At 57.2% G+C, this 23987-nt stretch overlaps 1 protein-coding gene across 7 annotated transcripts in view; it reads left to right on the top strand.

Annotated features, from left to right (window-relative positions):
• The window catches only part of STIM1 (stromal interaction molecule 1), a 95647-nt gene that overhangs the window by 53653 nt on the left and 18007 nt on the right, over positions 1–23987 (top strand). For all 7 annotated transcript variants that reach the window (XM_086481582.1, XM_086481579.1, XM_086481580.1 and 4 more), the window contains exons 4-7: positions 1152–1263; positions 2385–2500; positions 15522–15699; positions 21119–21296. In XM_086481582.1, coding sequence (XP_086337708.1) covers positions 1152–1263; positions 2385–2500; positions 15522–15699; positions 21119–21296 — 584 coding nt within the window. The remainder of the gene's footprint in view (positions 1–1151; positions 1264–2384; positions 2501–15521; positions 15700–21118; positions 21297–23987) is intronic.

Here is a 23987-nt window from a genome sequence, read left to right as displayed (position 1 = left end):
GGCCCTGTCTCCACTTGGCTGCGTGAGAGAGGGACCGGCGGATGCCGGGCCAGAAGCGTGCGAGGTGGTGACCGTCAGCGGCGGGTGATGTCCAGCGTGGCGCCCCGGGTGGCTGGAGGCTGGGCAGATGCCCCGAGAGCTCAGCCCGTGCTGAGCCAAGGTGGAAGCTGACACGGGACGACACAGCAAACCCCGCTCTGGCCGATGAAGAACATCGGTTGTGTGATTGCCTTTGCCCTCCTGCCATTGCTGCAGGTGTAACGAAACAGCGGGAAAGGCAGAAGCTTCGTTTCCAAAAGTTTCCTCGTCTGTGGCTCCACCTCCTCCCACCAGTCGCTTTCTCAAGCTGTTTACAACCGGTTCCTTACAGCATTTCTGCGAACGCGCTTTTTTTTCAGTTGATGCTCACACGGTCCCCACAGGTCTGGCGGGAGGGGTGAGGCTTTTGGAGCGGGTCCGTGAGCTGAATCGAGTTCCTCAGGACATGTGGTGAGGGTGAACGTGCTTGGTTGGGGGTTTGGAGACGGCAGCGTCACTTGGATGGTAGAAAACGAAGTGATTTCACTTACCATCTGCCAGCGCCTTGGGTGCTGCTGCTCCCAGGATCTCCGCCCCGGGCCCTTCTGGAGGCGGCGCAAAAGGCGCCCGCGACGCCCCGTCTGAGGCTGCTCCTTTCCCTGACGGCCTCGCGGTGTGGTTTTTCTTTCGTGAGCCGGCAGCACAGTGTGAAATCACCCACCACCGGGGGCTGCCGTGGGGAAAGCCGCGTCCTTCTGCGCGGCGGGGCGGTGGCTGTGAAGGCTGAAGGTGCAGCAGCGTCCACGCTGACTCTGTAGCAGCCCACCGTGTGTGGGACAGGCCGGCAAAAATAATCGCACGCGCAACCAGGGAGAGGCTGAGGACCCGCAGGATTGCCTGGAGTACCCCAGGGGGGTCGTTTCGTGCCTGATGGTCTGCAGGATGTGGTGCCCCGGCCCCAGCTCGCGGCACACTGAGCAGGAGGGTGTTTAAACTCTGCAGCTGTCCTTCCTGTGCTGAAGGTGATGGGGTGAGGTGTGCCTGGTGAAGTGACGCCGTTGTTGCTGGCTCGATGTTTTTAGTCGCTTAGTACAAGCATTAAGCTGCTTGCTTGTTTTCTGCCTCTCCTACAGTGTATAACTGGACGGTTGACGAGGTGGTTCAGTGGCTCATTACCTACGTCGAGCTGCCACAGTACGAAGAGACCTTCCGCAAGTTGCAGCTGAGTGGACATGCCATGCCCAGGTCAGTGCTCCCCGCCTTGTCTTGTGCCCCTCGGGGAGGAAAGCCGGGTCTGAGGCGGCTCGTAACGTCACGTGCCGTCCCGTGGCGCGTACGGAGCCAGGTGTGATTCCTGTTCCCTTCGGCCTTGCTGTCGTTCTCTCTGCGGGGAGGGATTCAGGGAGCGTGTGTCTGCCGTGGGTGAGGAGGGGCTGCAGTCCCACCCGTGGGGTCGTGGGTACTGTCCCTGCTGCTGTGCGCGCTGGACGTCACCCGCCTGCGCCTGAAGCTGCAGACGTGGAGCTAAAAGGCTGACCTGGAGCAGAGCAGACCTGGGCTGCGTCCTGGCCCTGCCGCAGCCTGCCTCCATACCCCCAGCCCCCTCGTGGAGCTTCGCTGGCGCTGTTCGTCGCCCTCAGCAAAGCAGCACCTCCGCTCCCCGGCTTGCATCCGAGCAGCGTTTGACTTCCCAGTCCAAGGGCTGCTGCTCAGGTGCCTCTGCACCACCCAGCACGGGCGTTAATTCCTGCCCCGTGATGCTCCAGCAAAGGAGGCTTCCCAGCCTTGCGTTGCTGGCTGCGAGCTGGCCTAAACCGGTGACAAGCGTGGAAAAACTCAGTGCAGCTTTTTGGGCCGAGGTTGTTGTCGCTGGAAAGGGGCTTGTGAGCTGTCTGGGAAGGAGGGGTTAACTGGGAACGAACTAAGGTTTTGGAGGCAGGGCACGGTGTGCCCACGTCTCTTCCAAGTGGGAAGTATGGTCTTACAGTCCGTGAAATGAGATGTCGGAGGCCAGCAGGGTGGGTTCGAGTTAAAAAAGCAGCAGTGGTGGGTAGGACGCGAAAAGATCCGTTTTGATAGGGAATCGGTAACACAGGTGGTCGGGGTTAATGAAATAGGTGTGGCCTTAGTTCTTCCTTCTCTCTCGAGTAAAGCCAAAGACATTGCTGCTGAAGTCCTTCATAGAGATGTCCCGTGTCAGAGATGACAATGTTTGAGGGATTTCTTTTATCCTGACAGCCTAAGCAGGAGCTTTCAGGTCCTGCTCATTGCAGTTCTCCTCCTGTAGTCTCCACGTTACTCAGTTTTGGTCAGTCATTGATCCGGATGGGTATGACCATGCCTACTTCTTTTTTTTTTCTTTACAGGCTGGCCGTGAACAACGCTACCATGATGGGAAGTGTCCTGAAAATGACAGACCGAAGCCACAGGCAGAAGCTGCAGCTGAAAGCTCTGGACACGGTGCTGTTTGGGCCGCCTCTCTGTAAGTACCAAAATTCAAAGTCCTTTGGCTGTTCATCGAGAGGATCCGTGTCTGCTCAGGGTCGAACAGCAAGGATAGATCTCTGCGAACCAAACTTTGCCCTACACACCTCACCTCGGTAAATCATCCCCGGTACGCTTCCCCCCGCGCAGGAACAGGTTGCCCCTTATCCCAGCGGCTCCGTAGCCCAGAGGCATCCTGCCTGCTGGCCTCGCACTTCCATCTGTCCTGCTGGGATCTCCCGTGGCTGTAGGGTAAGACCTTCCCGCCCTTCCCCTTCATGGTGGTGCTGACTGTGCGGTGAGTTTGCAGCTGCCCCGAAGGGCGTCTCTTGGGGGGCACCCACCCTGCCTGCTCGGAGGAAGCTGGGACGGGGACCTGTGGCTCCATCGCTGCGGGTTACCCACCTCTGGAGGAGGGGAATGGAGGAGGCTGGAGGAGAAGGCACTTAGGATGGATGAGAATCAGGGGCTGGGATCCTTTGATGCTGATTATAGGCGTCTGTTGGTGTGATCAGAGCCCTTTGATGCTTATCTTGGCGCTGCTCAGGGTGCTGCTTTTGCAGGCATTCCGTCTGGCTCACGTCTGCTGTCTCTTAAAGGTACTCTTGTCTTTCTCCCCCTTACTCATGTCTTTCCCGTGAGCTTTAGGTGCTTTCGTGGGGTGAACAGAAACCTTGCTTGATCAGAGCCTGTTTTGCCTTGGCATGGTGCAGACAAGATGGGGTTTTAAGGCAGACCGGGTGGCCTGCACACGCTTTGAGCCCCCTCACGCGGTGCTCCTCTTCCCCTTGCAGTTGTCGAGGCTCCCCTGTGCCTCCCCTGTGCCGGAGGTCTCAAGCCAAGGCGAAGGGGAACTTTCCAGCCACGGTGCAGATGCAACAGTCTGGCCGTGAGTTCTGGCCCAGGAGCTCCCCCAGCTTTGATTGGAGGTTTTCACCCTTGAAAATGCCACTTGTGCTTCCTCCCTTTTTTACACGGCTTTTTTTAAGCATCTGCTGCTGGAATAGCAGGTGGGACGTACCTTGACTCTGTGGGACACGGCTCTGTGAACGATCTCATGGAGAAGTTCAGGTTTTGCGGCTTTTTTCCAGCTTTCCCTCTCTGGGCTGCCCAGCGCTCGGCCGGTGGGAAGCGTTAAGGCGCTTCTGTGGTTCAAAATTTATTTGGAAGTCCAGCTGTTGGTGCAGTCTCTTCTTGTTTCAGTCTGTGTCTGAATTCCTGAGAAAAGGTGCAGGGAGGCAAACCCCCGGCAGAGTGGCTGCGCAGAGCGAGCCAGGTGAAGTTCGTGCGGCTCGGCAGGGACGTGAGCTGGGTGCCCTGGGAGCCGAGGTTGTGCAACCAGCCGAGGTTTCTGCTTCCAGTCACTAAAAAGCATATATTCATCCGGGCACAGTTTGCTTTTTTTTGATTTATGCTTGGCCTGTGTTGGAAGGTGAAGCGTTTCGGTGGGTCAGTGGCGCTGCAGGGGGTGGCACAGGCGTGGGGCGAGGGGCTGCTGTCACTGCTCGCCCGCCAGAGCCTCGAGCCCAGCCGCTCCTGTGCTCGGGGGCGGGGGGGAATGTTTCGGGCGGTTCTTGGCTGCTCCGTAAATGGCGAAGTAAACGACTCGTCACGGTCCGAGATCAGTGGCCGCTCCCCACGTTGGAGGTGCCCCGTTCCGCCGTGCGGCTGTCGTGGCGCTGGGACAGCAGCCTCCCCCGGTCACGCGGATGCAAGCGCGCGGTGAACCGTCCCGGGCGGGCTGGTCCGGGTCAGGGGGGGTTGTCACGGACTCTGCGATCTGCGCCCGCAGCGGGCACGTGGGTGGAGGAAACACGCTGCCAGTGTTTAGCTGGAGTAGAGCTGCTCACGCTTTGGAAGGTAACATTTGCTGTTTTCTGGTCAGCTGAACGGATTCATCTCCAGTTCATGCGGTGGTGCATGGTGAGAGGTCGTTGTCTGCAGCCGGTTCCTTAAGGAATGGGCCGTGACAGGGCCGTTCCCAACAGCCGGTAGCAGTCAGCAGTTTCGGGAAGTGCTCGGGGACCTTTCAAGCTGCAGAAGCGGTGTTCGCCCAGCGATGGATGTGGGGGTCTCAGCTGCGTTCCTGTTATGGTTCTTTTCGGGTGGTCAGTGCAGGTGGGCTCCTGTCATCTCTGCTCTTGAGAGAGGGAAGCTGCCGGCCGTGGGATGTGCCTCACAGGTGCGGGATTTCTCTCTTGACAAGGGTTTTTCTTCTCTCTTGAAGATACTTTCTATTCACCGCCGGTATAAAAGCATTAAAATAAAGTCAGCCTGGGTTGGAGCCCCATGGCTGCTTCCTGCAGGCTCGTAAATCCAGAGGCATCTCGTTGTCGGTGGGGAGGAGGCGCACGTACCCGGGTGCGGCTGCTCACGGTGACGCGTGAAGCTGGGCGAAGCTTTTGCCCGTCCCGGGGCCTGGAGAGCTTGTTCTCTGAAGTCTCCGGTCAGTCGTTGCAGAGGCTTCAGCCAGCGCTGGGGAGCTGAGCGGGGCACCTGGCCGGTTCCCGTGCTGCTCAGCGGGCTCCTGGGATCCCACGAGGTCTGGTTTCCTATGCCGGGCTCCAGACACGCCGTTCCCTTCTTCGAGCAGGTCTGCCCACTTGCAGGGTTGCAGCTCTGTAGTTAAGCCAAGTGCGAAGGAGTGTGGTAAAATTATGATCTAAGCAAGATGAAGCGGTTGCGTGTTCTGTGTCTGTGTCCCTTCGGCGTCCTGTTCCTGCGGCTCGGGAATTCATCCAGCACAAAATACCACAGCTTCAGGAGAGGGGAATTTAAGACAGCTAGCAGTAGATATTTTTGGTGAAAAGTGAAGTTAGATTTTCGTTCTTTATAGCCCTGCTGTGGTGGAGACAGAGACATATGTCTCCCGACGGGTGGTTCAGGGCACCACTGCGGTGCCGTCTGGGGTTTAAAGACAGACGAAACGCAGTGCACTCACTGACCCATCCCGGTGACTGCTCCTGGCCCCCTCTCCCGAGGCCATCGAAGTGGGAGCTGGATGTTGCCTGTGGGATTTCAGGAGAGGTTTCTGTAGCTCCGCTTCCCGGGACAGGAGTCCACCAGGCGTGATTCGTTTCCCAGCTGGGCACAAGCCACGGCACTTTGCCAAGCCGCTCCCAACCAGCACCTGCCCTGGGAGAGCTTGCCTGGAGCTGGGGGGCGCTGCACCCCTCGGCCTCAGCCCCAGCCCGGCACCCTGACACCCGTTGCCCTATTTTTGGTGCCCCCCGTCCCGTCCCGAGCTGTCCACGTGGGTCCTGCGGCGCGGTGGGAGGGGGTCTCTGCCGTTCCCCCAGCCCTTCTCGTTTGCGGCCGTCGTTAGCCGTCGCCCTGAGCGTTGCCCTTTGTCGGCTGAACGTCTGCACGGGGGTTAACCGAAGCGCAGGGACCGGGTGCCTGGAAAAGAGACGTTTCCCAGGCAGGAGGTGGCACTTGCTGGAGGTTTCTGGACAAACTGACCTGTTTTGCTGTTCATGAAGCGTTATTCCCTGGTGCCCACTCCCCGGGGTGGATGAAGCCACGCTTCCTTTGGCGTAGCTTCCAACAGAGCTGATTTGTTTCCCTGGATTATAATTAAAAGCGTATTTGACAAGTGTTTGTAGGTCCGTTGAATCATTATTTGTTTAATGCAATAGCATTTCTTAACCAAATACCAGATTAATTTATTGCTGTGAGATTTACCATCCACTTTAAATATTTACAGTTAACTGGATTGTGTTTGGATTACCTGCACCTCGGCAGAACAGCAGCCCGGTCCCATTAACAGGCCTCGCAGGGTCCGTGAGCGTTACCGCCTGTGCTCGCCGTCCGTGCGCCGGCAGCGGCCGGCCGATGGGCTTCCTTTGGCGCTTTTTAAAAAGGAGCTGCTTTTGTGTTTTGCGTTTTGTTTCGTGCTGTCGTGCCTACAGCACCTGCCCCCAGGCCGGCTTTAGAGGGAGCGCTGTCTGCACCCTGAGGTGGTTCTTCCCTGTCTGGTAACCGAAGACGTCTGCTACGGAACGAGGAGAATAGGGAAATTAAAAAATCAGTAATTCCTACGTGTGTTTTTTCTGATATTTCAACCGGAATGTAAATGATCAGTATAGCATTTACCGAGGGTGTAGGTTTTTCTGTTATTTCAGCAACGTTTAAGTAAGTTGCTGTAAAATTGCTGATATTCTAATAATCCATCCGGGTTCTATTCCCAAAGTAAAACTTTGGGAAACTTCCTGTTTAAAAGCTGAGGCTTTGAGTTTGTGTTTCATGGTGGGACTCTGGCTTCAGACGCCTGAGGTTACTGTGAAGAGTATTATTTTATTTTACTCATTTTACTGTTGCGCAGCGTTTTCCCTTGCTTCGTTAGCGCGTAGAGCGACGGCGGTGCTGCAAACCTGACGTGACCTTGACGATCCCTTCAGCCAGTGCACAGCCACGGCTGTCTTTGGTAAAACCGTGTCCATTCTTCCTTCTTTCCCCTGAAAAGGAAAGGAAAAAAAGGTACAGGAATCAGCTTCCCTTGGTGCACGTGGCTTTCCCCCGCCGCTTTGGCGAGCGTAACGTGCGCCCGGGTGTGCCCGGCGGCTGGCGCCGGGAGCGAAGGGGTGACGCGGCGTGGGAGCGGCGGAGCAGCAGGGGCCACACGCGAGCAGGGAGAACAGGCTGTGCCAGCCCCTCCGCAGGCCAGGGAGAAACGCAGCGTGATTTAAATCGCCATAAACCGGACGCAAACAATCTGAGCTTCGGCTGTAAAGCCTCAGCTCCGGAGCCTCGCTGGGCTGTTGGCCGCTGGCACGGGGCGTGAGGTCCGGAGGCTGAATAGCTAAAATAACAGAAGGTTCTGGTACGATGAGTTAAAGAGCAGCAAGAAAAGAAAGTTGTGAGTAAAGTGATTATCTTACTGTGTTGCCTCGGCGCTACAACACCCCGGAGGCTCGCCCCACCGGCAGCCGGTGCGGGTCAGAGGGGAAACCAGTGCCCGCCGCGATGGGAGAGCCCGAGCCCGTCCCTCCTCGCGCAGACAGCGGCGGGCGGACGTGAGAAACGCCGTCGTTCTCTGCTTGCCGCAGGGTTTGGACCGCTATGGCAGCAGCGGGTCGGAGAGCTGAACGCCCCCCCCCCCCGTTCTTCTGGCCCGTGTCGTGCGGGGAGCCTGGGGCGGGCGGGAGCGGCTGCGGCTGCGGCGGGGCAGGGCAGGGCAGGGCAGGGCAGGGCAGGGCAGGGCAGGGCAGGGCAGGGCAGCCCACCTTCGCGCCCTGTGCTTGGCCAGAACTGCCCCAGCAGAGTATTTCGTGCCGGAACACCTCTCCTGTCGTTACTTGCCGTCTCTGCCGCTCCTCTGCCGTGGAAAGGCTCTCGTTACCCTGGAGAAGAGTGACTTGTCCTGCAGCGGTGACTCTCGCCGGCCCCTGGACACAGGAGCAACCGTTCTGTCCGTTCCTCCCGCTGACAGATCCGGAGGGGTTTGCGGTGGTTTACAGAGCTCCCGTGCCTTACCTAGAGCGCGACGTTGGCAGCGCCCGCCTGACGCCCGGGGTCGTGCGTGGCGGTGCCGTACGCCGCGAAGATCCAGACTCCTGCACCGAGGGTGGCCGGTGGAGCTGTACCGGCGGCGCGCGGCGGGCGCAGGCTGAGGGTTGGGAAGGGAGTTCTGGGGGTTGGGGGCGGGCAGCGCTCACGTAGGGGCATCGCCCTGCCGCGAGCTCATTGCCCAGCCTGTGCAGTAACCGGGATCCAAAGGAGTCCTTTCAGTTGGCTGGTGCTTGGAAGGAAATAAGGGAGATTAATTGTACCCGGGAGAGACGCTGCATCCAGCTTCCAACGGCCGTGTCACGGTAGCGTGTGGAATGGCTGGTACAGAGGTGAGGGCCGTCCTTGCGCGCCCCTCGGCGTCAGGGCGGTCAGCCTCGCTCCGCACGTTGCCGTGCCTCTCCCAGCGGGCTCTGACGCGTCCCCTCTGATGTTTTCACCAAGACACGACTCAAGCTGTTCTGAAGCGACAGTCGTTCGTTTGCCAAGTGCCAGGCGCTTCTGTTAGCGGTTTCAGAAAGAGGGGGCGGGTTGGTCAGTGTGCTTTGGGGCGGCTTGGCGCGCGTGGGGGGTGGCATTGTGCGCAGCGGAGCAGGAGGTGTTCTTGAAAGGGCTGTCGTGAAACGCCTCCCAGGGATTCCCCCCTGCCTTGCTACTGAACCTGCTTTATGCTGTTCGGCTTCGAGTAGGGTAATGGTACTGAGGGCGACGTTTGTGGAAAAAGTAATCAGTAGTTTGCAGCAAATACTGGTTTTTTTGTGAATTTTAGTATCAAATGTAACAGCTGTACTTTGGTCCTTTGTTCCCTCCTCTTCCTCTTCCCAAAGTCCCTTTGGAAGGTGCAGGACTCTCTTCATCCTGCAGCCTGTCCGCCCTGCGAGGTGACGTGCTCAGCACGCTGGGCTGAATCCAAAATATCCCGAGTAGAAAAGCGTGCAAACAGTGGGTAGAACAAGTTTCAGATTAATTGGGTTTTTATTTACCATTCTTTGAATCACTTAGAGGTCGTGACCGAGGTGTCGTTAGGGGTGGGAGCCCTCGCTCTGGTTGCGGTCGGTGGGAAGAGGCAAGTTCCTTGCTCAAAGCAGCCGAATTACTCTCGTGGTCTGGGGAGCCCTTGGCTTCTCTTTGGAGAAGAGCTGCTGATTTTAGCCTTTGTTACCCATCCCAGGAACGAAGACATGAATTCTTCTGGTCAGCCTGTATCTTCCAAAGCAAAGTTCTAGGACGCAAAAAGGCTACGCTTACATCCAGGCTGAGCTTTCCCTAGAGATTCCTCACCTGCCTGGCTCGAGCCAAGCTGCTGAAGGGGAAGGTGCTTGACAAGCGCTTGTGTGGTGGAGCCAAGAACGGCCGGCCCTGGGAACGGGAGCAGGAGATGAGTCAGCTCGAGGTGGAGCCGGTGGGTGTTTCTCCGTGCAACACCTAAACTTGCCTGAGCTGAGGGCGTGCTGCCGCGGGGCTGGGGAGGCGGCGGTGCTGGCGGCGTGCTGGGCGCAGCGGGCGATGGCAGTGGTGGGGCCAACAGGGAAGGAGAGAAGAGCTGCAGTAGCTGTGGGTGGGTGGAACACAAACCGTCTGAGGGAGCCAGCCTGGCAGTCTCCTCCAAACGTGAGATGAAAGGGATTCAAAATGACGTGTCTGCAGCGACTTGCCAGCATCTGCTCCTTAGAAGAGGATGTTGTGATAATCCATCCGGAATGGGAAACGGGGCCACTATTAATCTGGTTTGTTTCTTTAGTGTTGAATTTACCAGTGAATGTTGGGTGATGGATCACGTGGCGGGGCGTGTGAAGGGGAGACAGGGCTTGGGTGTCTGCTGAACGCTGGGAGCAAGGTCCCGTGGGGGAAAGCCCCTCCGTTGCGGTCAGGGGAACAGCATCACCGTCCCTCCTCTGTGCAGGTGTGGTGCAGGGCTGCTGGGCAGCCCCCCCCGAGCCCCCCCCCATCCCACGGCGTGCTTTACCTTACACCTTTAGGTTTCCATGCCCCAAGTGAGCGGCCTGCCTCCGGGTGCCCTTCCCTGTTGGCTCTGCTGATGTGACACACATGGTTTTTTGGCTATGATCATGGAATCACAGAAGGCTTTGGGTTGGAAGGGACCTTAAAGACCCTCTGGTCCAACCCCCTGCCATGGGCAGGGACACCTCCCACTAGACCAGGTTGCTCCCAGCCCCATCCAGCCTGGCCTTGAGCCCTGCCAGGGAGGGGGCAGCCACGGCTGCTCTGGGCAACCTGGGCCAGGGCCTCACCACCCTCAGAGGGAAGAACTTTTTCCTAATATCTCATCTAAATCTCCCCTCCTTCAGTTTGAAACCGTTACCCCTTGTCCTGTCACGATCTGCGACCCTGGTGAGCCTCCCCTCCACCTATCACCCCTTTGGTCATCCCTCACACAGGGGAGCTCCCTGTACCCCATAGGTACCGTCCGTCTGTCTGTCCAGCAGCGCCTCCCAGTACCGGCTTGTGCCAGTTTGGCTCCAGGCTGGGTGCTGCTGGAGGGAGGGCGCTGCCGGTCTCCGCTCCTGCCCCGGCTGCCCTCCCGCTCGCCGCGGCGCTGCCGCAGGGTGCGGAGCTCCTGGTCCGGGCTGCAGGACCTGGCTGCAGGGGCACCACGGCCGCCTTGCAGCAGCAGTGTCCTGGGGAAGGGGCTGAGCCAGGAACCTTTGCCCGCTGGGCTGGAGGAGGTTGGCGCTACCTGGGTTGCAAGCGGAGCAGCTTGACCCACCGAGAAGCGGGCAGGGTCAGGGTTTGAGGTGGTGCCAAGCTGCTTCGTCTGCTTCTGAAGAAAACCTGTAGGTTCTGGAAAAGCTTGCTTGCTCCAGGGTCTGTGAGCTTGCAGGGGAGCTTGCCTTGAACAAAGGCGCTGTTTCTCTGCTTTCTTACGTCGGTGCATCGAAGAGGTTGCTGCAGGATTTGTGTTTCGGCAGCGCAAACGGCCGTTACATCCCCCGCACAGCACGCAGGATTTCCTCCCCGAGCTGGGGCTCCGAGCTTGCATCGTTTGTTGGCATTAAGGCTGTTAATGCAGCCATCGAGTGCTGGGGGCTGCGGGGAGCGATAGCTGCCGTGCATCGCCGCTTGTTGGTTAAACTCTTCAAGTGACAGATGGCATTGATTGTTTTTCAGCAGCAGGTTCTGTTCACTCTGTAAAATTCCAGAGGTAAATGTCAACTTTAAGGTAAAAACCTTCCTTGTCCTAAGGTAAAAGCATCACACACCTCTACGTAAGCTGTAGCAGCATTGCTAAGCCGTGGTTTTTATTTAACCAATTTCTGCTGAAACCCTATTCATCTACTTCTGGCAAATGGGAGGCGATTACTCCTTCGCGCCCAGAATTACAGGTGAATCGAGAGGGGGGTTTCCCCGGCACGGCTGCTCCTCCACCGCTCCTGGAGAACAGGAGCAGCTCCCGTACCCGGCCAGCAACCACCTGCCGCTGCTCTGCACCGCTTGCCCTCGCTCCAGCCTTGCCGACGATGGGCTGTTCGCCACCAGCCTGGGTTCAACACAACCTGCAGGGGCAGTCGGGAAGGACAAAACGGAGCGAAGCGGCGCGAGGCTGGGGAGAGGCGACCTCTGCGACGCCAGTACCGCCAGAAGTTCTTGCTGCTGGTGCCGGAGCCGAGCTGGGGCGACCCGCCGCGTTCACCCCGAGCCCGTAGCAGAGACAGGGTTGAGTAGTGGCTTGGATTGCCTTCGTGGGAAATTCGGGAGCGTTTCCCGTGCCGCACGCCTGCTTGGGAGCGGCGGTTTGCAGGCAGCAGCGGCCACGTGTGTGCTCCTCGCCATCGCCCCGCGCCCGGGGGGAAGAACAGGGGCGGAGGGAGGATGAGGATGGTGGGAGGCTTGTGCAGGAGAGCACGCCGGGATGCCCGTCTGCTGCAGCTGGAGGCTCCAGTCTGAAAGACGGGACAACCAGTGAAGTGGAATGTCACGTAACTGGCCAGCCTGCGGCACCGAGGAGCCCCTGGGCTTTCCTCAGTTTCTCCCAGGCGGCGTCTGTCCTCGCAGCCGCACTTCGTGTGGAAAGCACGGGAGGATGCGCTGCGTCAGCCAGGGTGGGTATGTCCGTCCGGTGTTAACTGGAAAGCACCTCTCAGGCGTACTGGGGAGCTGTTTGCGCCCTGCCTCAGCAGCCGTGATGCTCTCGGGGTGAAGGCGCTGGGCGGCTCCGGTCCCCGCCTGCCTGTGCCCCCCCCAAGCCCTGCGGGGGCCACCGCCGCGGGTCCCCTGCTGGCTTCTTGGGCACGGCCTGTCGCCCAAACGCGGCTGCAGAAAGCAGCCGGCCTCTCTGACGGCGTGCGTGTCGCCTCGGTGGGTTTTCCCTCTGTCCTCCGGGCGGTCTGTCCACTCCACGCCTCTGGGTTCTGTACGCAGCGTGTCCGTCGGGCCGCGGCAGCGCGATCCTGTAGCGCCTGGGGACTGGGCTGCTTTACAGCTCGCTCTTGGGCTGGCTCAGGTGTATCCCTCACTTCTGGCTCTCAGTCAGCCACAGCAATCCCCACCAGCTGCAGGTGGCAGCAGCCCCCTCGAGTCACTCCAGAAACCATTGTTCTGCTGATGAGGGTGGCCCCGTTGGACTTAACGCGCTTTCAGGCCGATTTCACTCGTAGGGGAGAGAGCGCTGTGGAGGAACCAAAGGTGGGTTGTGAGCAGAAGGAGTCCTGAGGTGGAGTCTGCTGCTGTGACCGAGGTCAGACTCCGGCACTTTGACATGGTAAAGATCGCTGCATGCCACGGGCGTCACTGCTAATGAGCTCCGTGCGATACATCCCTCGGGGTGCAGGCAGAGGAGTCGAGCGTATGCATCCGTCTTGTGCTGCTGGGGGGAACCGACCTCTAAAATCCTCGTCTTTTCCCTGCCATGGCACGTCAGCTGTTCTTTGCTTGAAAATAAATAAATCAGAAAGCCAAGCTCCAATAGAAGGCTTTTCCCTAATGCCCTCCCCGTTGTAACACCCCTTCTGTCTGTGCGGTTTGAGCCCGGCTCGGTGCGATCTTCCGCGTCACCGTGCCGCGTTGCGCGGGCTGCCGTCGGCTCCAGCTCCGGGCCGCCCCTGTGGCGTAAGGCAGTGTGTTCCTTAGGCCGGGGCTGCCACGCTTCCTCTGAAGCCTTCCACTAGGAATGATTCGTTTTGGCCCAATCTTTATGTTTATGCGTGTGTTTGTGTGGTTTTTTTGATAGTACCGGAATATTCTGCCTGTGGCTTGTAACCGACCTGTTAAGGAATCCCTGTAGCCGTTATGTGACAGCTTCAATGTGTGAAAAAGAAAATGTTGGTCCAACCTGTCGTCTGTGCTCGATGGAGATGTTCTTACAGTCCTGCGATCGTTCTCCCTTTGCTAGGAAATCCCAAGGATATCGTGTGTTGGAGCTACATGAGAATGTAAAACCCGCCTGCAGCCCACCCTCCCCCAGCTACTGAATTGCATCAAAACCACGTCAGCATCCTCCTTTGCTACTTTTTCATCTTGGCTTCATCGCATTTGCATACTGACAAGAACAACCTTTCGTTTCTGCGTCTTGCGTCTTGACTGAAATCGAGGTTCATGGGGAGTGATTTGGGGATGAGTTAAAGCAAACGTCTCGTGTCCCTGTACTTGACCTCACTAGGGCATCAAGAGATCGGGGGGACAATAGATACTGGTCCTCCCACCGGTCATCCCTCCAAACAATGGGGGTTTTTTTTTTTCACTTAGAGGTTTTGACGAGAGCCCTGACACCAATTATTTCTCAACAGCCTGAGAAATGTCTGTAGGGCTCCTCTTCCAAGGTGAAGTCTCTGTTCCTCTCGTAAATTTACCCGGTTCTTGAGTTTCCTGGGGAGAAGAGATGAGATTCTTGCCCTGTTCTGTGCACCCTTCGTGTTTTTACCTCTTGGGATCTCTCACAAAACGGAGAGAGCACGGGTGGAGCAGGGTGTGTATCGGGGTTAGAAATGACCGTGTTCAGGGGTTGGTGGGGAACGGAGTGGTCCTACCTTAGTCCTTTCCCTTGGAAGGTGCCTTTGTGTCGTTCTCGCCCTCTCTGCTCCCTGTCGGGGATTTTACCACAGTTGGGTACACCCAGGGGGAGCCTTCAAGTGGCTCCTCAGAGCCTCCGCTGTCGCGTGAGGTGAGAGATGCAGATTCCACGTGGAAAAGGCCGGTTGAGCCGTTCTGCCCGGCGTGGTGCAGAGCTGATGCTTCGGCCTGAGCGCGTAGCCCGACGGGTTGGAAAAGCCTCTGAACGCTTGCAGAAGTTAAAAGGAAGGGAAAGCCCTGAATGTGCTGTGTGTCTGTCGTTTGGAGGGAAGGATGTTCGGGGCTGTGGGGGGGAAATACCATGTTTGCTGCTTGTGCTTTAGGGTAGCAGAGATGGCTTTACGGCCCTGGGGGCGCTGGTGGTGTCGGTGCCCTGTGGAGCAGCTGGGAGCTGCGGGTTTCCCCCTGCGGCGCGCAGAGCCGGGTAGGGCATCGGCGTGGCGGGGCCAAACCCCTGGTACCGGCAGCAAAATCGGTTCGGTGGGAAGCGCAAGTGGAAGGTTGTGCTTGGGGGTTGGCAGCGTGCGGGGTCATGGAGTCACGGAACGGTTGGGGTTGGGAGGGACCTTAAAGACCCTCTGGTCCAACCCCCTGCCACGGGCAGGGACACCTCCCACCAGACCAGGTTGCTCCCAGCCCCATCCAGCCTGGCCTTGAGCCCTGCCAGGGAGGGGGCAGCCACGGCTGCTCTGGGCAGCCTGTGCCAGGGCCTCACTGCCCTCATGATGAAGAATTTCTCCTAATGGCCAATCTAAATCTCCCCTCTTTCAGCTTAAAACTGGTAGATACTGAACATGCAGTTGCAGCTAGCTTGACTGAGCTGCTCTTTCTCAGTTTTAGCTTTCTCACTACATGCTTGTTTGAGGTTTTGCTAAATAGTAAACAGTAAAAAATCCTGCTCGACGCCCATTTTGGGGTTTTGTTTAGCACTTAACCCCCACTTACTTACTTCTGTTCTCTCACATGCATCCACGCTTTCTTTCAAGTAAATGTGTTTGCTAACTGTTGAAAAAGGGGGTTTCCTCCTTGAGTTGCGATGGAAAGTTTTGCAGCTTGACAACTTGATACTGAATCTGCCCCATCTCTGTGATCACAGTCGTCTTTGTTCAACAAAGTTATTTTCTTCTTAGCCCTTCCCTGTTCATACTCAATGCACAGCGCTGTCCTAGGAGAGCACAGCTGTTCTGGGGGCTCCTCTGCAGGCTCTCCTCTACCCTGTGTTGCCAGGCACATTGTATCTATAAGATTTTGAATTCCATCATCTTTTTTTATTTGCTTCCCCCTTCACATTGAATAAATGCTGTCAAGGTTCTTCTTCTCCCCTTAAATACCACATAGCTCATCTCTTCCCTTGGTGAAACCCAAGCCACAATTCCTTCTAACGCTGTCGTGGCTTCTCACGTCCAGCTCTGGTGCGGGCAGAGCGTTGTGGAGTTAATCGTCGTGTTCTTTTCCATTCACTGCTCTCTCTGGTTCGCTTCCAGTAACCCGTCACAACCACCTGAAGGACTTCATGCTGGTGGTGTCCATCGTCATCGGAGTGGGTGGCTGCTGGTTTGCCTACATCCAGAACCGCTATTCCAAGGAGCACATGAAGAAGATGATGAAAGACCTGGAGGGACTCCACAGAGCGGAACAGTCTCTCCATGACCTTCAGGAAAGGTGGGTTGGATGCGCCCACCCAGTTGGAGCGTTCGACTGTTAATCCTGCCTGCGAGGCCGTTACTCGTTTAGATCCCAGAAAAGATTTCCTTTTTGGCTGTCACGCTGCCGTGCACCAGAGCCAGCACCTTCCCCGGCGACCGTAGCCAACCCGGTCTTCGGAGCTCGGCCAGCGCCTGGCAGGCGGGCGGTTCAGGGAGGTGCGTGCGCGCTCGCCCGCGGTGACGCGCGAGTCCTCTGTGCCCGCGGGGCGCCACGGGAAGGCCCGGCTGGTTAAAGCTCCCTCCCCTCACTACAGTCCTGACCCGTGGCAATGAAGCCACTTGGGCAAAGTGACACTTGGGCAAAGTGACAGTGCCTGACGCCGGCATCCCCCGCTCCAAGGTGGGCTCCAGCGCACGCTGACGCGCAGGCGAGCGCGGCCGTACAGGCTCCCACGCCATTTTCTTTCCTTTCCGCGCTGTTTCTGTGTTGTGTTTGCTCTGTTCGGTTCCTCTTCTCCTCCAGCGGTCGTTACTGGCTCAAAAAAATCGTTTCTGAATTGCTGAGAAGACTGGGCTCTGTTCAGTTTTGCGGGGTTTGGCGTGTGAGAGCTCCCCTCCCTACACTCGGAACTGCAGCGCTTTAAGGAGCAAAACGTCCGGCTGAGCAAACGGGGTGGGAGCGCGGCCTCTGCGCTCGGCAGCCGGCGCTCCTCGGTTGAGCGCGCTGTCTTGTTTCCAGTAGCTGCTTCCTATTCGTTTACCAGAGTCAATTAGAGAGGAGCAGTGAAATGCTCAGGGGGTTCCGCTCCCAGTCTGACTCACAGTGAAAGTATATCAGGATCCCCACCCCCCGAAATTGCAGCGTTAATCTGTGCCTAGAGGGGAAGAAGAGCCTCTTAAAGGAGTGCAGAGTAATCCAGCTCACTTCGCGTTTGTCACCCAGGCTGATGGGGTTGTGTCAGCCTGGCTTTTGTTGGGGAAAAAGCGTGCTGAAACAGTGGGAGCAATCAGAGGGATTACCCATCCCCTCTTGAATGCTTTGAGCTGTACGTAAAAGTCCATGCTTCCCTGCCAGCCCAGTGATGCCTGGATCCAGGAGCGTTCCTGGGAAGAATGAAAAAAAAGAAATTATTTTGGAGTGTTAAATATGAATATCTGAACTCGAGGCACTTGGGCAAGATGCTGTAGCCTCAGGAATGTGACTGCTGCTCACGGAAAGGATTGTAATGGTTCCAGTAAAGCTACTCACTGGAGAACGGCTGCACAAGAGGCCCTCTGTAGACATGGGAGTCTTCTAGGAAAGAAAAGGTCATTCAAGACTGTTGATGACAAAGCAATGGGGGTTTTTGGCAATAAGATGTTTTTCAGGGCAGATTTAGCGAATGACAGAGCGTGGCAGTCTTGGGCTGTAATTATTTTTCCTTAGCTTTAAGCGTAATTGTGGAGGATAAACCTTCCTTTGTCTGCCATGGAAGCTGACAGCTACATTCCCAGGGGCTTCTCCAAGAGCGGAGCCCGGCCCCAGGTGGGTGTGCCGGCCGCTCACGGGTGGTGCGACCGGCGAGCTGCGCGGACACCGGGATCCCGAGGACGTCAGTCTGCCCCGGAGGTGTCTGCAGACAGCCGAGCCGTTGGGAACCCTCTGACATACCCCCAGGACGGCAGCCTGGTGTCTCGCCTGCCTGCTCGTGGCAGCCTTCAGGGAGTTGTCCCGCGCATGAGTCTGGCTCCACAGGCTTTCCTCTGCGGGCGCGATCGCATCCCTTGGTGTGCACGTGGAGAGCAAACGCTTGAGAGAGCAGCGAGGCGATGGTGCCACTCTGGGCACCTTCCCCTGGCAGTGGTGTGGGTACGGGGCCCGCTTTCTTTTTGGCCTAGGGACAGAACGAAGCGCCTTTCCCCTCTGCCTGCCAAGATCCGGCTCTGATCCACAGCTGGTGTCCCAGCGCTCTGTGTCGTTTTACGTTACAGGTTGGACGTACCACGGAGAAAAAGATGATTTTTTTTTTTTATCTACAGCCAGAACGATAGGGGAACTCCTCAACATCCATCCCCCAGAGCAGCGGAGCATCCAGGGCGAGAGGTCTCTGCTGGGTGTCACTGAGGAGCAGGTCACACCAGAGAGGTCCAAACGCCGGCTGCTGTGAACGCGCCGCGTGGGGAACGACCTTGGGATCTGCTGCCGAGGGCAGAGCCACGTAAACAAGTGGATGTGCCTGGGAAGTGCAGCTGATGCTCTAAAGCCAGAGAGGAAGAAACACAAAACCATGTATGCCAAGCATAGCTGGAGTCTTGAGCCAGAGCAGCTCGTGATGTTTCTGCAGGGGGTGCAGCTTGGAGGGCTTGTCCTCTGCCGAGGGCACTGAGCTGGAGCTCAAGAAGTGGGAGGTGAATTCCTGGACCTTGTGGGGCCTCTTGGCACAGGGTTGATCTAATTCTCCTCCGAAGGGGAAACAGGCCTTCTTTTCTTCATCCTTCTGCCCCAGCAAGGTTCAGCCACTGTGGAAATGACAAAAACTACCAGCAGCGCCAGTTCCCAGGGACTTGTGTAGAAGCTGTTGTGAAGTTCTGCTCAGAAGCTTCTTTTCTAGAGCTTGAAGTAACCTCCTTTCCTGGCTCATCGAAACTCCGTGCCGCACAGACCTCCGGAAGGCATGGGATGCCTTGCCACTTGCCTGCCCGCTGCTGGCACTGTCATTTGATGAACAGCTCTGATACGCTCTTGAAGAGCTGGGAAGGGAAGATTGATACAAAAAGCTGGTTTTTGTTCATCTTCAAAATGCCTTTTGAGAGCACCCTTCGGCAGCGACACTTCCCAGCCAGTCAAGTCATAGAATGGTTTGGGTTGGAGGGTGCTTCCGTGAGCCACCGAGGTAAGAAAGTTCGTGTCTTAGTGCATCCTACTGGTGGTGAAGATCGGTATTGAAGATCTACTGGTTGTGTCGAAGGTCTGCTCCCGCGTTGTGAAGGCCCTAGATGGATCTCGACTTCTTGCCCTCATTACAAGTGCAGCTCTGCAGGCACTTTGTCGTCTCGTGGAGCTCAGCGCTCTGGTGTGGCTGGAGTGGCTGGGTTGGGCGGGAGCAGACAGCCAAACTGTGGTTTTGTCCATAACCAAAGTAAGGAAATACGGGCTCTGCTGCCAGGAAAAAAGTGATGGTAAGGGAGAATACAGTATTGGAGTGCTTTTGAGAATTATCTTGAGGATAAAATTCCTTCCCTCTTCTGCACCACAGTATAGGGGAATTTCTCCTTTAAGCAGAGATATTTTGGTGGTTTGGGGTTGTTGCAGCCCTAGTATGGAAGAGCTTCAGCGCTGCTGCGCAGGGCAGAGAGCGTGGGTTTGTCTAAAAACTTGGAATGTCTTGGCAGGAGTCTCCTTCAATTGGGAAGAAAAACACTTGAGTTTCTCAACAGAGCTGTAAATTGCAAACGAGCCTTTTCCCAGAAGAGAGCCAGCAGCCCGGCTGGTGGGAGCCCGGCCCGGCTGATGTGCTTCGCTTTGCCCTCCGCACGCCGAGGAGGAGCCTGAGGAAGAGGAGTCCTCGGCTGGGGCAGCGGGCGGCGGCGCTCCTCACCTGACAGGGAGCGATGGGTCCCAGAAGCCCGACCGAGCGCTGTCCTCGAGGCTGGGAGCTGGACCCCCCTGCGGGGAGCAGCGCCCGTAGCGCCCGAGGGGCGCCTTTTCCCTCTCTCTTAGTCCCCAGCTGGCCCGGGATGAGCGGGAGCCGCTCGGGGAGCCCAGGAGGGTCCTCCCGAGATGTGCTCTTTGTCGTTTACAGCCCTTCAGTACTGATTTCTGGCTGAGATGATGCCAGTTGCAGTTTTAGGGGGTGGGGGTTTCTTTTCATTTTAGGGATAGTTTTACTTGGCCATGGAGAATCTGCCTGCTGCGAGCAGCTACTGGTTTTGCTGGTTAAGCTGCTGCCTCGCTCACCTCGCAGGCGTTGCTGGTAGCTTCGGCGTAGGTTCACGCCTTGTCCAAGGTCCCCCCGATCTGCGGAGACGCTGCCTGGGCAGGGCAGGAGGGGCCTGCAGGGAGGAGGGGCGGCTTTGGCCGGGGAGCAGAGCTTTGCTTCGCGTGGCACAAAACAGGAGGTTCCTCAGTTTGGTCGGGGTTAAAAACAGCGTGGCCTCTGCCGCTCCTGCAGGATGGGTTTGTCCAGCTTGTGCTGCTTTCTCTCGAGCTGGGGTGACTGAGACTTTTGAAAGAGAAGTTCGTGTTGAAGCGGCGGGACTGGTAGATTGATGCGCCTGGTTTCTGACGGTGCGAGCCACAGCGCTGCGTTGTGCTCAGTCCGGTAGCTGAGGTGCGTGTTCTGGAAACCCGTCGCACCTTGATTTGAAGTTCCCCGACGATGGGTGTAGCACATTCCTCAGAAACTTGATCCAGGGTTTAATTGTTGCCACAGTTAAAAAAAAAAAAAAAAACACCACCACCCCCCAAAACAAAGCAACCAACCAACCAAAAAAACCCGCCCAAAAGGTGTTTTTCATCTGAATCCTTAGGCTGTTCTTGCAAGGAGCCCTTTAAGGCTCATTTCTTTCATGGGTAGCGCTCGTTCAACGTGGTTTCTCAGAGCGTTCGTTACGACGTGAACCTCTTCATTTCATTTCAACCGAGTATTTCGCCAAATCTGGTTTTTCCCCCTTTCCCGTGGCCATCGCGGTGTCGCTGTCACCCCAGGGTCTGGGACTGTACTTGAAAGAGGCTCTAGGGGCTGTTTGGGGGCAACAACCGGAGGCTTTAACCACCCCAGCTCAGGACAGCGCAGTGCCCGGCTTCGTTCCTGATGCTCACCTGATTCCACTGAGCTTGGGCGAGGGCTGGGCAGCTGCCCTGGCGTGTGAACGTCATAGAAACCCTGAAACGCCCGCGGAGGTGCCTCCTCCTCGGGCCGAACCTTCCTGAAGGGGCACAGGTCAGCTGTTAGTCACCTTTCGTTGCCATCCACAATTCCCACTGATTTAATTCTGTCGTGAGGAAAAATAATAACTTCCAGGCAAGATTAAGACGTGTCTAAATTTGAAGGCTTCTGCCAGGGGAACACAGAGACGTCCCGTCTGGGTGGTCATACCTGCTCGGGCAGGTCTTCCCCTCCCTGTTTTTATTAAAGGCAAAGGTCTTCGCTTTGGTAAAAACACTGAAAATTCGAATTAATTCGAGGCTTGTTAAAGGAAATCTTGATGCGCTTTGCAAAATTAATTACGTCCTGAGTATTTAAGAAATGAAATGAAGTTGAGACTGTGGAGTTGACAATTTAAATTCTTCCCGGGCACGGTGAACTTTCTCCTGGGCTTTCCAGGTACCTGTTGACATCAGAGCAGGGTCGGTCTGGATCGTGGCCGGGCAGCCTTTGGCCGCGGACTCCTTCAGCTGCGTCCGGGCCGCCCGGCACGCGCAGCATCGCGCCCTCGGTCTCTGTGTGTTGCAGGCTGCAGAAGGCTCAGGAGGAGCATCGCTCCGTGGAGGTGGAGAAGGTGCACCTGGAGAAGAAACTGCAGGACGAGATCAGCATCGCCAAGCAGGAGGCGCACCGGCTCCGGGAGCTGCGGGAGGGCACGGAGAACGAGCTGAGCAGGCAGAAATACGCCGAGCAAGAACTGGAGCAGGTAAGGGAGGGGTGCGCTCCCGTACGGCCGTGCCGGCGAGGACGGCGGGCAGCTCCTCGCTCCACTCCATCCCTCTGAGGAATCCAGTGACATTCTGCTTATCATGCTCTTCCCCTTCGCTTTTCCACTCCCCTTTGCGGAGGAAAAGGGCCAAGTCTTCCTCCCCCTCCTCCCCGTTACACGTCCCCCGTCCGTAGAGCGGCGCTGCTGGCGCGTTGGGTAGCAGGGACCCTGCAGGTGCTGTCTGGAGAGCGATGTGCTGCCGCCGCACGTCGTCCCAGCGTGCCCTGCAGAAGGAGAGGTATGGAACTGGACCTGGAGCTGCACCCCTCTGATGGCTTCTAACTCCCCCTCCAAACCATAAGCTCTTCCTTTTTTTTACTTTTGTATCTTTTCATGGGTTTAGGAGAGATTTTATCATGGGTTTGGTTGTGCTTGCCGTGTTTTCTTGTGGGTCAGTGGCGTACAGAGGGAATTCCCTTCCAAGGAAATGTAGCACTAGCATAGAGCCTGTTCAGCCCATCAGAGTTCATGTGCAGTTCGCAAAAAGCTTCGTTCTAAATTCAGGCGAGCGGGAAAGTGTGTCCCCAGGTCAGATCTTGCGATGTCGGCCTAGACAGAATCTTGTGGGTAGCGCTGCTGCTGCCAGGGCAGAGCCGCTCTGGTGGGTATCGGCTCCAACCAGCGAGAGCCGTGGATGGGGTGAGGCCACCAGCGTGTCCTCCCAACCTCAGCGTGCCCAGTCTGTTCTACACCGGGGAGGATGGGGAGGAAAATGAGACAAGAACGTAGGATTTCTGCTGACAAGGGAGAAACAAGTGTCCTGGGCCACCGGGGAGCCAGGGAGCCACGGGGCAGTGCAGCAAACAGTCGGCAAGCAGCAGGTCTCCTTCCTGCTCGGGACGCCAACAGCTCAGACACCCGCAGGCGCCTCGTCACCTGCTTTACTCTCTGACCCAACATCATTCCTCCGAACTGCTCATCCAGCCTCTCCGCAGTCCCTGAGCCCCGCTTCAGGACAGGCCTTGGGATGTCCCTGTTCACACGTGCGGGCACTGTGTGTTGTGGACCGTTAAATACGGATGTGTGGCCTCCCCCTTCCTTCCCCTTGTAACCCCGAGCCCTGCTCCCGGCTTTTGGAGAGGGCGGGGTCTCACCCATTCCGCTTCCCCCTCCGTTTTACGCTTGTTAAGAGACCCGGCAAGCCAGAGGTGACTGAACTGCTCTGTTGTTTCTCAGAGGCCTTCGGGAGGGATGCGTTCACAGGGTGAGTACTGGTTTTACCACCTGACCCACACTGTGTGATTATAACACGATCACCGTCCCAGCGAGCTGTAGACCACAGATAACATTAACCAGTCACTCCCACTGACCATGAAACTCGCTGATTTTAAGATATTCTTGGGTCCCAGGGAGTATTAAAACCAGACCTTCTTGGGCACCGGTTGATTCTTGTCACTAAAACGATACTGGAGGGTTTGGAAGCTCCTACTGGAGTCGGGCCTATGAGACGGGGAAGCAGTGTATTCCTGGGGTGGGACGCTCCCGTACTGGGTGGTTCACACCGATCCTCGCTGCTCGCTACATCGTCCTCCCCCAGGCCATGGACCCAGCCGGGGCCGCAGACCCAGAGGGCGTTCCTCCCTTTACAAATGGTAGCTCTTAGTGGTCAAAATGGGATCTCAGAAACCTTCACAGGAGAATGCAGACACCCAAAGTGACTCCTGTTTGTATCGACGGCCCTGCAGAACCGAGAGGGTTTGTGGTTTGGACACTGCTGTATGATGGCTCATCTCAACCCCTGGTCCCTGGCTGTTGTTCTGCACCGCTTCCCTCTCCCACCATTCCGTAAAAACATTGTTCCTGCGAATGGTTTGAGCACTCCTCTCCCCCAAATGCCGAGTGGCAGGTTTCCCGCCCGCTTATTCTCTGTATTCCCAAATCCCAGGCGCTTGCAGATCGTTGTCAGACTTCTGCCTGTGGTGGGAGCAGCACCCAGTGCTGGTGTCAGAGGCGGGGAAAGGAGACTTTCCTGGGCTCTGCGATTCTGAATTTGTAACTTTGAGTGATTTAGGCAATTTTATGCTCAACAAGACTAAATCCCACGTGGGTGATAGGACGTCTGCTGTGCCGTGCCTCCTGGCTGCTTCTAGACGGGCTGTGCAAATGTCCCCCGAGATAAAACAGGGGATTTCAGAGTATCTGCGTGTAACCTGCTGCTTTTGGCTGGCTGGGGTTTGCCCCTGCACCAGACTCGCTGAGGCGTGACTGGGTTAGGTAACAAGTAGAGGGGAAAGATCCCAGTTTGAGCCATCTTCCAAAAAAACCGCTCATCCTCAGCCCGCTTGCGGCTGGGCTGCGGGGGAGGCGAAGCGGCGCCGGCACCGGGCGAGGGTGGGTGGGAAGCGTGCGCTGGGCCTCCGGAGGGTCTGGTGCAGAGCCCGGGCCCGTCTCTGGACTCGCTTCCACTGCCGCTGCGTTTCTTAGACCTGGGCCCTGAGGAAGAGAAAGGGAAACGGGACAGCCGTCATCCCGGCGCCATCCCAGCGCCATCCCGGCGCCACGTGTGTGGCCGTAGCTGGCCGTGCCGTAGCTGGACCTTCCCTCCCAGCTCCCCCCTGTTAGGAGAAGGTCTGCCTCGGTGGGCCGGGGCTTGCTGGGACAGCGAAAGCTCTTGAAGAAGGTGCGTAG

The sequence above is a fragment of the Leptosomus discolor genome, chromosome 1, assembly GCF_034619465.1.
Source record: "Leptosomus discolor isolate bLepDis1 chromosome 1, bLepDis1.hap2, whole genome shotgun sequence".
Taxonomy (NCBI): domain Eukaryota; kingdom Metazoa; phylum Chordata; class Aves; order Leptosomiformes; family Leptosomidae; genus Leptosomus; species Leptosomus discolor.
This window is presented reverse-complemented; position numbering and strand designations above follow the sequence as displayed.